This window comes from Pongo pygmaeus, chromosome 22 (genome assembly GCF_028885625.2).
Source record: "Pongo pygmaeus isolate AG05252 chromosome 22, NHGRI_mPonPyg2-v2.0_pri, whole genome shotgun sequence".
Taxonomy (NCBI): Eukaryota; Metazoa; Chordata; class Mammalia; order Primates; family Hominidae; genus Pongo; species Pongo pygmaeus.
Window position 1 is genome coordinate 52,116,954 of NC_072395.2, and position 18,212 is coordinate 52,135,165.

The 18,212-nt window shown below is 37.1% G+C and overlaps 2 protein-coding genes across 6 annotated transcripts in view; both read right to left on the reverse strand.

Annotated features, from left to right (window-relative positions):
* BRWD1 (bromodomain and WD repeat domain containing 1) overlaps positions 1-18,212 on the reverse strand; it is a 131,002-nt gene that overhangs the window by 35,275 nt on the left and 77,515 nt on the right. For all 5 annotated transcript variants that reach the window (XM_054468759.2, XM_054468760.2, XM_054468761.2 and 2 more), the window contains 7 exons: positions 16,406-16,595; positions 12,287-12,412; positions 12,091-12,198; positions 9,248-9,372; positions 8,434-8,516; positions 5,026-5,137; positions 4,337-4,398 (listed from right to left, as the gene is read on the reverse strand). In XM_054468759.2, the coding sequence (XP_054324734.2) occupies positions 4,337-4,398; positions 5,026-5,137; positions 8,434-8,516; positions 9,248-9,372; positions 12,091-12,198; positions 12,287-12,412; positions 16,406-16,595 (806 nt within the window). The remainder of the gene's footprint in view (positions 1-4,336; positions 4,399-5,025; positions 5,138-8,433; positions 8,517-9,247; positions 9,373-12,090; positions 12,199-12,286; positions 12,413-16,405; positions 16,596-18,212) is intronic.
* LOC129022698 (protein N-lysine methyltransferase METTL21A-like) lies at positions 14,900-16,052 on the reverse strand. The gene is given in 2 exon segments (XM_054468966.2): positions 14,900-15,901; positions 15,998-16,052. Coding segments are annotated over 2 exon segments (777 nt in total). The 3' UTR covers positions 14,900-15,179.

An 18,212-nucleotide genomic window follows, 5' to 3' on the forward strand; every position in this document is an offset into this window, starting at 1 on the left:
GTTCAAATCACATATATACCACCTAAAAACTATGACTTTGGGCAAGGGGTGTGGGTGGGTGGATGTGTGGGTGTGTCTGTTTTAATGGGGAGAAAGGGGGGTCTCACTATGTTGCCTGGGCTGGTCTCCTCAAGTATTCTGGTGAATACTGATCAACCCACACGTGTGAAGAAACGACAATAAGCCAGGAAAAGAACCAAATGAAAGATCTGTGATAACAAAGGCGTGATGCACAAAAGGGCCAGCACCCATGCCTGTTCCCCCCAACCAGACTGAAAAGCTGCATGATACATAGAGCAATGGATAGATTGCATAAAAGGGTCTTGCCTCAGAAGTCGAAAGTAAATCAGTTCTAGGCTGAGCACTGCTCCAAACCCATCTACCGTATCTTAAAAAGATAAAATTGTTTCCGACTAGCTTACTTGTGTGACAGAACAAAGTTCAACACAAAAATATACAGCACTCAACAAGGTAAAAATCAAAATGTCTGACATAAAATTTAAAATTATAATGCAGGTAATATATTACGAAATACCCATAATGAAGAGATTAATCAACCAACCAGAATTGGCACATATGTTAGAATTAGCAAAGACATGAATGCAGTTATTATATTACGCATGTTCATTAAAAACATACATAAATGGAAGACATGAAACACACACCCAAATCCAACTTTTAGAGATGAAAACAACAAGCAGTAAGGTGAATACTATAATACACTGGCTGGTGATAAATAAGATATTCCAAAAGAAAATATAAATATATAAGATAAAAATATAAAAAGACTCAACGCCAGGCATGGTGGCTCATGCCTGTAATCCCAGCACTTTGGGAGGCCGAGGCAGGGGGATCACTTGAGGTCAGGAATTCAAGACCAGCCTGGCCAACATGGCAAAAGCCCATCTCTACTAAAAATATAAAAACTAGCCAGGCATGGTGGCGCACACCTGTAGTCCCAGCTACTAAACAGGCTGAGGCAGGAGAATCGCTTGAACCTGGGAGGTGGAGGTTGCAATGAGCGGAGATTGCGCCACTGCACTCCAGACTGGGCAACAAAGCAAAACTACGTCTTGAAAAAAAAAAAAAATTCAAAAGAGCACAGTATGTGTTATTCATTTCTGAATGTATATCATCATTGAGAAGAAAAAACTAAATCTTTTCTCATAATGTCTATTTAGTGCCTAACTTGATGCCCCCCAAACGGTAGGCATTCAAGAAATGTGTATGAAACAAATATGTGATGTAGTTATATGATTTACTCTATAAGCACAGCTAATATTTCATAAAACAAGGCAACAACAACTAATATTTTCCAAACATAAAACTAAAAAGATGCATATGTAACAAATTTTACACTAACATAGTGTAGACACAGCAATAAAAACTGAAGACACAGCCAATAAAAATTATCCTAATGAAACAGTAAAAGAAAATAAAGCAAAAAAACAAAAAAAAATCCAGAAAAGCCCCGAAATGCAGAGACCATTTAAGGGAACAGTAGAAATTATGATATCCAAAACTAATGGATAACAGTTAAAAATGAGGAAAGAATCTGAATGTTTCTCAGCCAGGCTCGGTGGCTCACACCTGTAATCCCACCACTTTGGGAGGCCAACGTAGGCAGATCACTTGAGGCCAGGAGTTCAAGTCTAGTATGGCCAACATGGCAAAATAGCTGGGTGGCACATGCCTATAGTTCTGGCTACTCAGCAGGCTGAGGCATGAGAACCACTTGAGCCTGGCAGGTGGAGGTTGCAGTGAGTCGCGATTGCACCACTGCACTTCAACCTGGGCAAAGAGGGAGACTGTCTCAAAAAAAAAAAAAAAAGAAAGAAAAAGAAAAAGAAATTGAACATTTCCACAAAGACATAAAATGGCCAATAAGCAAAGGAAAAAATGCTCAGTATCATTAGGCATCAGAGAAAGGCAAATCGAAACCACAATAATACTTCCTATAAGTTAAAAAAAAAAAACAAAAGTGTCCAGGATATGAAAAAATTGGAATCCACATACACTGTTGCTGGAAATGTAAAATGGTATACCTGCTCCAAAAAACCATTTGTCAGTCCTCAAAAGGTTAAACAGAGTTACCATGTAACCCAGCAATGCCACTCCTACATATAGTACCCAAAAGAAAAAAAAACTTGCACATGATATTCACAGGAGCACTATTCACAGCCAAATAATGGAAGCAATCCAAATGCCCTTCAACTGATGAATGGATAAAAATGTGCTATATCCATACAATGGAATATTATTCATCAATAACAAGAAATAGCTTGGTTTCTAAATGCCATTCTCCAATCAAACAGGCCATGGCCCCTGAAAAACTGCCTGATTCCACAGCTGAGGTAGGGAAAGTACAAGGTGAGCCTTGAACACTGCATATTGCCAGAAGCTATGAAAACACTCAAAGACGATTCAAAAGAAAATGTCAAATGGACATAGGAGTCAACGTGAAGGGGTTCCCAGTGGCCAAATCTGCAATAAGGTAGCAACAAAATAATGATAACAATTGAACATTGATTTTAGTTTACAAAAATCTGAGTACATACTAATATAAATAAATGGGAAAGGAGAAGATATATCTTATAGTAGAATTCCAACTAATACATGTAAGACAATGAAAACAAAAACTCATTATTTGAGGCAAGAATTATCAACGGATGCTACAATTAGTGAGTAGAAGCAGGATAAGAAACAAGATTACTCGCAGCACATAAATATATCCCCATGGGACACTAATTATAATGGGAAAAGTATTTACACTGGAGAAACCTGACACATACCCCTAAATCAAATTATTAAAATTATTAAAATCCTAAAATAATTGCACTGAGAAAGACACATTACTTTTCTGACATTTTTGCCAAAAATGCAAAACCTAAATTTAATCGAGAAAAAACATCAAAGCCAAACTAATGGAAATTCTATAAAATAACTGCCCAGTAATCTTCAAAAGCCTTAAAGTCATGAAAGACAGTGAAAAACAGAGGGATCCTGGATTAAAGACTAAGACGACATGACAAATCCAAAATGTGAAAGGATATTAGTGAAACAGACAAAATCTGAATAAAGTCTATAGACAATAGTATCGTATTAATAATAATTTCCTGATTTTGATCACTGCAATGTGCTAGCTGTGTAAGAAGGGAAATCTAGGTATTCAGAAAATCCTTGTACTATTTTTGTAACTTTTTTTAAGTCTGAAATTATCTCAAAATGAAGTTTTTTAAAGTGCTATAAAAAATGGAGAGTACATATTGAAGAGAAATATCAAAATGCAGATATTCAGAGATTTTCTTGAAAATTATAAATAAAAAGAGAAAAACATCAAAGGATGTTACAAATCAGTAAAAACACATAAAGAAAGCTTGGTGGTGAAAAAAATGGAAGCAAGAGATATAGAGTACCCTTTCAAAAAGTTTAGCAAAAGGGAAATAATTCAGTAACAAAAATGCTTCATGAAGTCAAATGTAAGGTCTAAGAGACATATTCAAACCTGACTGGAGAAAGGTAGGAGGAAATTAAAATTGTTGGAGGGGATGAGCTAAGTGCAGGTACCAGGCCCTTGGAAGGCAACAGCAGTGGGATGGTAGCACTAGAGGACAGGCTGGTTTTAAATAGTTGTCTATTTCAATAGAAAATCCACAATAAGACAACTCGAGGTAAAGCAGAAGACAGATCTTTTCCTTGAAGGAAGACCAAGGATAAAAGATTAAGAATGAGGTAGGAAAAGTAGAGGCTACATGAAGAATGTAAGTTTTTTGTTTTTGTTTTGTTTTGTTTTTCTGAGACGGAGTCTCGCTGTCACCTAGGCTGGAGTGCAGTAGCCGCAATCTCGGCTCACTTAAACCTCTGCCTCCCGGGTTCAAGCGATTCTCCTGCCTCAGCCTCCCAAGTAGCTGGGATTACAGGCACACGCCACCATGCCCATCTAATTTTTTGTATTTTTAATAGACACAGGGTTTCACCATGTTGGCCAGGCTGGTCTTGAACTCCTGATCTCAGGTGATCCATCTGCTTTGGCCTCCCACAGTGCTGAGATTACAGGCGTGAGCCATGGTGCCCAGCCAGGAGTTAAGTTTAATGCAGGGTTACATGAGAAATGACAGCAAGCTACTAAGGTACAGCCAAAATCAAGCTGGAATCTAAGGTCAAGAATTAACAGAACAGATAAACACGATGCTGTTGTCTTCTTTCAGTAAAGTTCAGTTACTGTAATAATTTGAATATATTGATCATAGAACACAAATATGTTTGTTCCATGTGCACTGGCAAATGTACATATTATAAAAATAAAATGTTTTCATTATTTAACAAATATATATACCATTATCAGGAATTGGTTCCATGTCCCATGGGCTAAGTTTTTCAATTTCAGTATTATCCCACCTGTTAGAAAACAACAAATCTCTGGTTAGCCTTTCATGAAAACAAAATGTGGATAATAGGTATCCATTATAAAAGTAAACAAAAGATACAAAATGTGAAAATTAACCTCACTGCAGCAGTACAATTTTAAATATTAACAGTAAATTTTTTTAAGAAGAATATATTATTAAAATAACATGTTTAAGAACAAAACCAGAAATCCTATGTGGCCCGCACCCAAAGTGAACAATAACTCAAAGACAAGGCATGAAGCCCTTGAATTCCACCACAGCCACAGTCAATGATTTTTATTCCATTGCCAATGAAAAGGCATCAAAGGTTTCTTTGAAGAAGATTAATGATATAGTATCTGCTTCTGAACTAGGACACTGACAATACGAGGTAAAGGAAATATTAGGTGGCTACAGAAATAGTTGCAGGAAAGCAAGCAGAACCTGAACCAAGGGGAGTACTAGTGAATAGGAAACAAAGAGTAGGTGCATGTCTGAGAGACATTTCAGGTTAGCCTGACATGACTTAATGACAGATAAAAACCATGTTTTTTTAAAAACCAGAAATGTATTATTCATACAGCAACCTGCCACACTGAATTACTTGTAAATGATTAGTTTTCATCTGTATACAAACCTAACAACATAACACTGGAAATGACTATCAGGATACTGTGGTTGATATGGCTCTTGACTTAACACTGTTCCAAACCACCAAGCATCATCAATAATAGAGCGGAATCTGTCACCTAGGAGAGAAATGATCAAGTCTGAGGCATTTCTCTGCTAACATTCATTAACATTTTTTTAATCTACAAAATACCATATGATACAGATAAAAAAGATGCCAAAAGCACAATACAAAAACAGGCAAGCAGCGCTCCTAAACAAACCAAGAAAAATATGGAATAAAAAATTTAACTTTTAGATTAAATGGATTTGTAGATGTATTTTACAACTCTAACACTTCAACCAGTGAAATAAACTGCACTAGATCTGTGTTTAACATTCGTTACAATAGAAACATGAACTGCTGCAGTAACCATATCTCTTCCTTCTTACCCTTCCCACCATTTACAAAACAAAACCAATGAAACAATAAAAGTCACCTATCCAGCACTGATGATTCTTCGGGATATAGATCAACAGTTCTTTTCTCAAGGGAAGTTTTATAGAAATAAATCAAAATTAAAGCTACAATTTATCCCCAAGAAAGAATATACCTGGCAAATGGTCTTGAATAATTAAAGTATGCTTACAGTGAATTCTTCAAAGGTTTGAAAAAAAATAATGCCACGACTACTAGACCTACATGTTTTAGTCTTTAGTATATTTTCAAACTTATGTAAACATGAGTTTTACATATATTTTACTCCAAAATCACTTGAAACCATAGCCCCTGAAAGAAATCTAAGGAGACTAGTATAGCTTTAAACTTATAATTTAAGATAAACCACACCATGATTTTGTCCAAATCTCTAATACCCTAATTTAACATAAACATTAATTACAACTGAATGTAATAATAATTATTGTAATAAAATCAGCTGCCTCAATTTTGAGGCCAAATATAAAAACATATTAGAAGAGAGTCTTTGATATAAAAAATTAAGTGTATATTTTTCTTGCTATTTACCTAATACTAGAAGATAATTTCAGTTTAGATAAAAATATTTCTTCGTACAAAAACAACCCTTAAAAAGGAGCCTTAAAAAATTACGTTTTCTCATAATAAAAGTGTCTTTTCTATGTTTTTGCTAGCTGATCACCCTGGTAATCTTATGTTAAGACTTTTCAAATAAACCTACTTTGGCCTTTCAAGAGACGGATAAAAATCCACTGTAAAAATGAAAACAAGCAACTTCTTCTTGCCATACTACTCAAATTCCATGCAAAAATGGGGGAGCAAAATGAATTGAAGTGTAGTATAACAGGTCTGGTCCAATAATTTCTAAACCACAAAAATAAAACAAAAACCACTAAATTACAGGAGGCATCTGGGACTCCATCTCTAGAGTTTAACTGTAGATAATTCAGTTTTAAAAAAATTAATGGACACGTTGGCAAAAATGAGAGCCTCTTACACCTCATGGGGGCTGAAAAATCATAATAGCTGGGAAGCTTTAAAGTTATTTGGAACACAACTATACAACCTGCTAATGTTGCTTCATGTTGTTTTTGTGGCTGTATGATTTTCTTCAGGAAAAATTTTCTCTGCATCTACTCCCAAAATAATCCTGATTCCTTGTGTAGATGTTACCAGGAGAATAATCTATAAAGAGGAGCCACATGCCCTGACAACCTTTCATGTTAGATGAGGATGATTAGGGACTCTATCTAAAATTTACCTTCTTGTAGTACCCACACAAAAAGGCAGCAGTGGCCAGATATGGTGGCTCACACCTGTAATTCCTACACTTTAGGGAGGCTGAGGCATGATGATTGCTTGAGCCCAGGAATTCAAAACCAGCCTGGGCAATACAGCAAGACCCTGTCTCCACAAAAAAAAAAAAAAAAATTGAAAATTAGCTGCACATGGTGCAGCTTCCAGAATTTACATGTTTGTATACACCATAATTAAGAGTCCCACAGCCAAAAAGGAGGCTGAGGTGGGAGGATCACTTGAGCCCAGGAAGTTGAGGCTGCAGTGAGCTCTGATTACACCACTGCCTTTCGGCCTGGGCAACAGAGCAAGACCTTGTGTCCAAAAAAAGAAGGAAAGAAAGAAACTGCAGTAACTAGAAAGATCAATGTCTTAACATCATTTATGAATGTGTACACCAGATGACACAGCCTGGGTAAAACTTAATATTTCTAACAAAAATCCAAGAACTGATAAAAGAATGAACCATCCTACTTCTAACTCAATACACAAGCTCCCTGGATAGCATTACACACTGAACATGTATTTGTACACCTGTGAAACAAGTACTACAGTTACTATCAACAGTTGCTGTTACTACCCAGCCTAATGACAGTCAATCAGTTATCAATTATATCCTGAGATTAATAATCTACACAACTCTGAATAAGTGAGCCCTCCTTAAATGATCATCACAAAAATCACATTCGAGTAATGTAGTACTCACATTGAGATACTAAAATTACTCCAATGTGTAATTTTACTCGAATTGTAAAATTACATTGAGGTAATTTTAATTTTTTAATTTTTCTGCCCACCTATACATTACATGGTTATAAAGCATTAAGTGTATATGAATTTTTTATTTCTTAACGAAACAGTGTCAAGTCTTCCCATTTAAGTCTACGTTGTTATGATATCAAGGGTAAAATAATTGGGTATACCAGAACATTTTCGTTGTGAAATCTGAAATTACTTTTCAACTTTCTGATCATTTTAGATCCTGGTATAATTGTGTAAATTATGCCAATGTTACATCAAAGATAATTATATACAATATAGTACAGGGAAGTCTAAAAGGAAGTAAGTCTACTCTAGCCTATAGTCAAGGAGTGAAAATAATCTTTTCCAAATGTCATGAACCAAAAGAACAGAAGAAAAGTTGCTCGTCTAAAACGTCTACATAATCGGGCTGGGCACGGTGGCTCACGCCTGTAATCCCAGCAGTTTGGGAGGCAGAGGTGAGTGGATCACGAGGTCAGGAGTTCGAGTCCAGCCTGACCAACATGGTGAAACCCTGTCTCTACTAAAAATACAAAAATTAGCTGGGCGTAGTGGCACGCGCCTGTAATCCCAGCTACTCAGGAGGCTGAGGCAAGAGAATCACTTAATCCTTGGAGGCGGAGGTTGCAGTGAGCTGAGATCACGCCATTGCACTCCAGCCTGAGCGACCTAGGGAGACAATGCCTGCCCCGCCCGCCGTCCCCCGGCCCCCACCAAAAAAGTCTGCATAATCAGTAAGTACCAAGCCGTAAGCAAAATATATTTACAGGTCACTTATATCTCTTCCGGAATTTACATGTTTGTATACACTATAATTAAAGAGTCCCACAGCCAAAAAGTTAGACCAATAAAACAGATTAATTTTTAAAGGTATATAAAACTTAGTAAGGATAGACTTACAAGACTGCCAATTCCTCTGTCTTGCTTCATCATAAAATTGACGCAATACAAGAAAGTCAATAACATCTGGCATATCATGATATCTAGACAAAAATTTAAAAAATTATTAAACTCTTTACATAGCAGGTTATATAGTCTAAAAGCAGCACTGTCCAAAAGAAACATGAGATCTACAAACGTAATTTTTAATTTTCAACCAGCTATATTTTAAAAGGTAAAACAGTAAATTTCATAGCATATTTTAAATATATCCAAAATATTATTTCAATATGTAATCAAAACAAAATAGAGATATCTTACATATTTTTTCTTCATAACTAGTCTTCAAAATGCAGTGTGTACATTCACAACACATTCATTTCTTTTAAAAAAAAAAGTTTATGCCTCATACTCTGCCAAGTCTCATGTTAACACATTCAATCAGATCATCCACATTTCAAGTGAGCAATAGCCACATGTGACTAGTGGTAACCTTATTAGACAGCACAGGTGTAGGAAATTATTTATTCCGAATTTTTCAAAAACAAAGGGCAGAAAAAATTTGGCCTGTATGTCAGAATTCTCCACCCACATAAGCAGCAAGAAAACCACATAAAACAGACTGCCCACACTTAACTATAACTGTGACATGCCTACTATGACTTCAGGGTCAGGGATGGGTTTCCTAGCCATCAGAAGCTCGAGCCACATCTTAGGCTATCCACAGTGCTCTACAAGTTACCCTGGAGTTAAATGGGAAGGGCATGCTATCATTAAATCAGCAAAATGGCAAATTTAAATTTAAATAATTCCATTTTAAAAAAATAACACATACCTAATAGAGAAAGATTTGTCCGTAAGTTTTCCAGTTGCTGGATCTATAAATGCTAGTTTGAGGCAACAGAGTGTAGGGGGCCCAACTTCATATCGTATTCCAACTATTTTAACCAATTCTTGATCCTTTAACAGACATTTTTTTAATGGTTAAAATAAAAGCAATTCCTTAATACTATAATTCTCCACATAGTTATATTAAGTAAACTCATAATTTAGGCTTCCAAACCAGTAGACAAGTTTAATTAATACCATTAATTACATTCAATTTTGCTAAAGTTAATCTCCACATATTTAATACAGTTTCTAATACAAAGAACATCCTTTAGAAAATACACTACAAAAGTGTAAGATTGAAAACACAAATCTCGGATTAGCGCAATATCTTATGACAATCACTCTTAAAAATCTAACATATTTCCTTCTGGTTTTGTTTTGGAAACAGGGTCTCGCCGTGTTGCCTAGGCTGGAGGGCAGTAGCACAATCATGGCTCACTGCAATCTCAAACTCCTGAGCTCAATCAATCCTCCCACCTCAGCTTCCCGAGTAGCTGGGACTGACTACAAGTACAACATGCCACCACACCAAGCTAATTTTTTATTATTTGTAGAGACAGGGTCTCCCTATGTTGTCCAGACTAGTCTCGAACTCCTGGGCTCAAGTGATCCTCCCACAACAGCTTCCCAAAGTGCTGGGATTATAGGTGTGGCCTGCCACACCCACACAATGCACATTTTTATTTATATAGCTTTATATTACGCAGTGAAAATGTGTAAGCATTCTACTTATTCATAAGTGTTCTTCAAAATCTTGATATTAAATTTCTGCCTAATACATTCAGTAAGTAATATTTGTTGAGAATCTACCATATGCTATGACCTCTTCTAGGCAGTAGGGACAGGACGGTAGACAGGTGAAAGTCCCTACCTGAATGGAGTATCCATCAAATGGATTTGCCATAGTCAACCTTCCCCCCAGTGTCTGCTTCTCTGATACTAGGAATACAACAGATCATTCATCTACTTATTCACTGAACAAATGTTATTATTATAATGTACCAAACAAAGTGCTAAGCATAGTTCTCATTATTCACAGTAGTTATGTTCTATAAAGTCACCTAGAACACTGAAATAAAATACTAAATCAGTGCTATAGAGAATATATAGGGATAGGTTCCTGCAAAATTCTGGTCACAACACTGTAGTAAACCAGCGCATACATAACCTGGTTTTATGTGTGTTTCCATTTAAAGGTACCTTATTTAATATGTTGTTGATTTGCAAACATTTAACTGATACCTAAATGAAGCTTATCTAACATACCTTCTCCATAAGGCACATCTCAGCCTTCTAGCACTTAAGAACACTAGACAGCATGTCAGCACTATGCTTAGGGGCCATTTTAAACAGCACAAAAAGCACAAAAATGGAAAACACGTGGCACTGAATAGACCATGAAAAGGACACTTGTTTGCAGTGCGAGAGCTAAAAAAAAAAAGAAGGCAGAGCAACACACTTTGTTCAACCTCAACATGCTCATCAGGCAAGTCAAATTTTTCACCACCCTGAGCATGTCCAGAAATGACCAAAAGGCTCCAAGAGTACTGTTTTGGGGATTACAAATAAAGCAAGTACGCAGTTCACAAATACAGAATCCAAGAATGATGAGGATGGACTGTACTTAGGTACACAGTCGTAAGTTAAACAGACATAAAACTGCCAATGTATATAAAGCCTAACTCACAGAAGCAGAGCCATTAAGTTGAATATAAGTGTTAAAAACAGCTATATTTGTTAAAATAGCTAGCGTTTTCTTCATTTTCTAAGTTTTTAAAAGTATCAAAATCTGTAGAATAAAAATATAAAAAATAAAAAAACACGTGTACTACTACCCCACAGATTATTGCCATTGACATTTTGATGTTGTTCTTTTGATTGGCTACAAATGTTTTTAAAATTTTGCTACCATAACCAGAAATACCACTTCACATCCCATTTTTCCTATTAGTAATACACTGTGAAAATGTATCCATCATTCATTCAACATATATTTTTCAACCTTCAAGTACAAGATGGGCTGTACATAGTAAGTGATTGTGCGAATGTACCATGATTTGGTTCATTCACTATTGTGGAATATTTGAATTTTTTTTTTCCAGCTTTGTTTCTGTAAACAGTGAGTGAACTACAATACTCATATATTTACAAGCATTTGTTTGTTTTCCAAATTACCAGAAGAGTAAAATCACAGAATTAAAAGTTCCAAATATTTTTCAGTTTCAACTACTATTGCCAAAATATCCCCTAGAAAGCCTGGACCACTTCACACACCCCACCAGCAATCTGAATAACTGTTAACCAACCAACATCTTTGCCACTTGCTAAAATGTGGAATTCTTTCTTGAGCTAAAAACAAACGAAATCACAAAATTGGCTAAGTATTGAAAAAGAAAAATTATTATTTCCTTATTTTATTATCCAAGAGGTTAAACCCTTCTTCCAATTTTTATTTCTTCTTTTGAAAACTTGCATTTCTTCGTTTGAAAATGTCTTGGATACATAAACATTTTTAAGATTGATAATATATATATTGCCAAGCTGCCTTTCTGAAACTCTAGGTTGTTGCATTTAACATTTTACACACCAATCAGCAATATACAAATTTTGCCCATTGACAAACAAGCCATTCCCACAGGATCTTAAGGTTTGGGTATAGCAGAAATGTTATCAAGTAGGAAAGAAAGTAATAAAATATGTTTCCAACAGGTTTTTAAATAGCTTTGTAAATAATTTAACTATATATGTGCTAAAATGTTTAATGATTTAATAATGCCATCATCCTACCCTAAGATCCATTTTTCTCCATGGCTCCTTATTAGGGTTCAGTTCATAAATATTATTTCTTCTTACAGCCTCAATATAAGCTTCATGACCCTGTCGAAAATATATTACCTACAAAAGGGAAATATGCATTTAAAAATTAAGAGCAATATGAATTTTATGTTCCATATTCGTGTTTTTAAATTTGTATTACTCTCACCTCATCACCCATTTGAGGAACAAAAGGAGATTTTCTAAGTGTGGTGTCAGTAATCCAAACTGGAGGGTGAAATTCATACAAATGCTCCATATTTGCAAGCTCTGCTGGAGTCATCCTCCGCAAATTCTACCAAGGGGAAGAGAACAAAGTTTCTTAGATTAGAAAGGGGCAGCATGCACTGTCTGAATGAAAAATAAAAGAAACTTCACCATTCAGAATGACTATTTTTGCCACATCCATCTAATGATTAGTTTTTACACAGCATATATATTTAGTTCCTTTACACAGGAATATATCATTACAAAAAGCATTGTAAATCTACCTAACATTTTCCTAGCATCATCTCCTAAATTTCTGATAGATTCTTCATGCTATTTTACATCCCATTTTAGGGGGCTAATACCCAACCTAAATCCTCTTTTACCCATAGCCTGTTCTGCCAAGACTCCACTCTGAGTTTGGCCACAGGCTAATCATCACAAGGAGTCTCCTCTTGGTTTTAGGTTGTAAGACCAGTGATTTCAAAATATGCCTACAAATTCCCCGATAGTTCTCTCCTCTTCAAGAAGTGGAAGTCTCCTCCTCTTAAGTGTGGACTACACTTAATGACTTACTTCTACCAAATATAATAAAGCTGATGAGACTATGTGCAACTTCTAAGACTAGGTCATAAATGGGGGCTTATCCCTGGCTACTGTTAAATCATTCACTCTGAGGAAAACCGTAACGACACTCAAGCAGCCAGCTAAGGAGAGACCTGTGTGGCAAGGAACTGAGGCCAATATGAATAAGCTCGGAAAGAATATCATCCAACCCTCATCAAGTCCTCAGATGACTGCAGCCCCAGTCAACATGTTGTAACCTCATGAGCCAAAATCACCCAGTTAAATCAGCTCCCAGTTCCTGATCCACCAATACATGAAATACGCAATGTTTGCCATGTAAACATCTAAATTTTAGGGTGGTTTGTTATACACAGTAATAGATAAATACAAAGACTTAACATCTTTAAACAATGACTACCTGCTTGAGATCAGCATAGTGTACACAAATAAATAGGGATGATATTACAATGAAGAGACAAGTATGAAGACAGACATGTAAAATGAAAATGGTAAACATAGCAATAACACACACAAAAAAAAAACAAAAAAAGCACCTTAAAATTCCTTGAAGTCTACTACTAGTGTTGAAATTGACAGGAGAAAATAAGTGTTGCTGTGAGATTCTGAGCAAAATAGAGCTTTCTCTTTAAGTTTCAGATTTGGAAAGGTTTAACTGTCAAGCCCACTACTCAGAACACTGGAGATGGAGAAGTGTTAATAAAGTAGCTTGGCCGGGCGCCATGGCTCACGCCTGTAATCCCAACACTCTGGGAGGCTGAAGCAGGTGGATCACTTGAGGTCAGGAGTTCGAGACCACCCTGGTCAACATGGTGAAACCCCGTCTCTATGAAAAATACAAAAACTAACCGAGCGTGGTGGCGTGTGCCTGTAGTCAGCCTGGGTGAAAGAGTAAGACTCTGTCTCAAAATAAATAAATAAATAAATACATACATACATACATACATAAAATTTTTAAAAAGTTTATGTGTGACTTCATGAAGTGTATCAAAGTCAATCATAAAACAATATAACAATCATTTAAACCAACAATCAAAAGCCTCTAACTGGAATGTATCTTTTTCATTATTTGGTTATGATATATTAATACCAGATCCTGGGGAAGCAACAATGAGAGATGCAGAAGCATTTCTGGCCCTCAAGAAGCTTACAGTCTACTGTAATACAGACACTGAATGAGCAATTACAAGTACAATACAGAAGGAGCTTATGTTTGGGAAGCTAACCTCTTAATGGAGGGATGAGACTTAGAATCTTTTTTACTGTTATCCTATATATTATTAAGAAGGCATGGAAAGCTTAGGAAACAATTACATTAAAGCAACATTGAGACAAGGTAAAGCTGAAGGGAAAAACCACAGCTTTTGATTTGATAAAGATAACCTATATTTGAGTCCAAGACTTAAGGTACTCTCAAAAAATAACTAAAACTTTATTTTTACTTATCCCTTTGTTTAGATACTTAAACCTGAAATTAAGCCAAAAAGCATAATATGAGACCCCAGAAAACTCACACCCCACTCAACCAACCCAGAGTATTTACAATTTAAATGGGGCAAAAGATTTCAATAGCACCAACAGCTCAGGGAACATGCTAAACCTCGTCTTACATCCAGAAAATCAGAAAACTGGGCTAAACACGATGTATTTCAGAAGGTGTTTAAAATTATTTGTATGATTTAACCTCGCCAAAACAAGCTTGCTAGTTTAAAGACAACTTTATACCAATGCTTCATATCATCAGTGAAAACTGTTTATCAAGAGGGAGCAGTATGGGATACAGAAACAGCATGAACCAAAATCTCACACTTAATCTTTTAACATTAATGGAATTTCAGAGTGAGTAAATATGACTAAAAATTACAGCAATGGCCAGGCACAGTGGGTCTACACCTGTAATCCCAGCACTTTGGGAGGCTAAGGCAGGCAGATTACCTGAGGTCAGAAGTTCGAGACCAGCCTGGCCAACATGACAAAACCATGTCTCTACTAAAAATACGAAACTTAGCCAGGCGTGGTTGCCTGGGCCTGTAGTCCCAGCTACTTGGGAAGCTGAGGCAGGAGAATCACTTGAACCCAGGAGGCAGAGGCTGCAGTGAGCCAAGATCACACCACTGCACTCCAGGCTAGGCGACAGAGACTCCTCTCAAAAAATAAATAAATAAATAAATAAATAAATCACAGCGATGGCATAAAGCACTGCTTTGTTTTAAAACTGCACGTGTGTTTTGTCTCCAAGACCTTAATCAACACCCTCAATGACAGCATTCTTACAAATGATAGCCAACTGTAGGTCCCTGCTGTGGCTTCTCTTCTGTATACATAAGTACATCTTTCTCAGTATCATAGTGAACCTTAAACTGCCTCTCCAGCATTGCTCAAAAGTTACTCCGTTCATCGTGAATTCAGCAAGGTAAAAGAATCATGGAGTGATTGCTACAGAGATGGTACAGTGTTTGAAGAAGATCTGTGAATGTTTCTTCTAAATATATGATATCGGCTCCAAGTATCAGGTCAAAATCTCTAGGAGAAAAACTCCCCAAATTCTTTCCCCAAGTCAGCTCCTTAACAAAAGCTCTGGGCTGGATACAAGGAGGTAAACTGCCTTGAACATTTGATTTACAAAACTCTAATGCTACTTTTTGATCTGTGATACTCACATGAGCACCCAGCAGGGCAGCCACTATGCCCATCAGCCCTAAGCCAGCACCCAGTTTCACTGCGGGGCAGCCCAAGAGCTCCACAGCTCCCATCTCCAGATGTGTGGAGAGAACCATGGCCACATCCCAAACCACTGAGGCAATTCCCAGTTGTCTCCGGTCCTGCCGGATCTGTGTCATGTGGTTCACAAAGGTGGCAAGAGGCTTGTGGAATTTCTGCAACCCCAATCCCACGGTCTCCTCATAGGGCAACAGGGCCAATGTGCCTGCACCCAGCCCTCTGATCAGACCTGCACTTAGACTGGATGTTAACGGTTTGAGATTATCCTGCCCTTTGACACAGCCAGAAACATGCAGTCATGGCAGTTCCATCTACTCAAGACTGAAGTGAACGACATTGGTGGACTCCAAGTCTCTTGCGGGGAGACCGGGGTCCCAGTCCTGCAAAGGACTCCGCATCTGTGAAGCAAAGGCCACCCCCATAAGTCCCACTATATCTGCCCCCACCCATCCCTCCAAAGGACTGACAGGATGCTCCCTTCCTTCCCACAGGCCCCAGAGCTCCTGCTATCCACGGGGGTTGAAAGTAGGAGATAGGGGAGTCCACAGTGCCCTTCAGAATCCCCAAGACACACAGGGTACCTGCTGCACCCTGGGAGTGCAGTGAGCTTCCCCAAGGAGGGCTGACAGCTTGCCCAGCCCAGCCCCAGAGCAGGGCCCAAGACACCCAAGGCACCACCATGCCAGTAACACGAGAAATGTTAAAACAACATGTGAAATAGGGTAAAGCTGGGGTATCATGATACATGCTATTTTTAAAGATACGTTTTTCTTACCTCCTTCTTAGGCTTATTTTCTTTCTTTCTCTTTCGTCTTCTTTTTGGAGGAGATAAATTCTCAGTAGACATTTCATCTTCTGAACTACTACAAAATCGAGTAATTCGTCGACGACATGATGTTCTTAAAGGAGGCTGCAAATTGATGCCTGCGTCAGCTGTCCAATCGGAATATCTAGATGAAGAGTCACTAGAAAAGGGGAGTGCTTTCAGTTGAATGGAGCCAGAATACAAGCACTGACAGCAAGTCAATCATATAAAATTGAGGGAACAGAGAGAGGAGGAAAAGGGAAGGGAAGATACCAGAAAGATTTAACTTGAGCATTCTCCCCTCACTACCAACAAGTACTGAAGTGACTGAAGATCATGAAAAAGATAAGAGAAAAAGAGAAATCTTCACTAACACTAGAAATTAGGAAAGGATATAAACCTGAAAAAAAAATTTAGGTATATTGTAGATAAAATATGATGGAAGACAACTAGCAATTACCCCTTCAAGGAAACAAAACACAGACTTATGGAAACAGTAAGAATCATACAAAACCCCAAAAATAGGCCTCACCACTACCCCCATGTTGGAGGAAGCTGAGGTATAGACCAGGAATTTCAAATGGAATCACAAGCCATCAATGAATACACTGAGAAGCCCAAGGGAAGCATGGCTACACCAAACTGAAGGCCCTAAGTAGTCAGTTTCTTCCCAAGAGGAGTCTCCCTGATAGAAAGAGACTAGTCCTAGTCCTTAGCGAAATCAGAGTCAAAGAGGAAACTAGTTATAGAAAACTAGTCCCTGGTCCACTACTAGCTTCAACAAACAGAAATAATAATAAAAATAAAGGTCTCTACTTGGGCCATCCTTGGCCCAACTTCAACCAACCACACACCTTTTCATCTCTATCAAATACACAGGTAAACACATTACAAAAAGGTATTTATTAGAAAAAGAGCTTATTTATAAAAATTATAAGAGCATCTGTTTTGGATAAATAAAATTCAAGAAAAGTTGAATTAGAAGACAATGAATGAAAACACGGAAGGTAGAATAGTGGCTGCCAGGGACATGAGGAAGGGTAAAGAAAAGAATCATTCTTTAATTGGTATAGAATTTCTGTTTTGCAAGATAAACAAGGTTCTGGAGACTGGTTGCACAACTATGTCAATGTACGTAACAGTACTGAACTGCATGCTTTAAATGGTTATATTTCTGTTATGTGTATTTTACCACAATTAAATTTGTTTTAAAAAAGATAATACATTATGTTCTTTTAAAAAAAATCATTCTAGCTCCTTATCACAATGAAGTAAAACAAGACAAGAAAGGAAGCAGAGAGTATGTGATAATGGTTTGAACCAATACAGTACCAAAAAAAAAAGAAAGATGATCTGAGTGATATTCAGGAAGGAGAATTTTCTAGCCATGTTATGGATAGGTGGACAAGAGAGATTGAGGTCCAGTTTTCTGGATTGAGCATCTGTTGAGATGAAGGTGACATGCACCAAGAACCAGAGGCTGACCCAGGAAATCTGGATCTCAAAACTAACAAAAATTCAACACATGCAATAATAATGAATATACTGTGGTTTTACCACACATACTTTAGATACTAGTCTTTTTAAGTGCAGCCAAGATTAAATTTATATTTTCAGTATGCATGTTCAACAGTGCTGGGTCCACTGCTTAAAGTCAAAAAAAAAAAAAAAAAAACTCCTGAAATACTCCTATAGGAACAGCTGTTGATCTAGTTTTTGTCTCCTTTTAAGTGTATCAAAAACTGTTCCACAGTTGCAAATTCTTGCCTCTTGAATA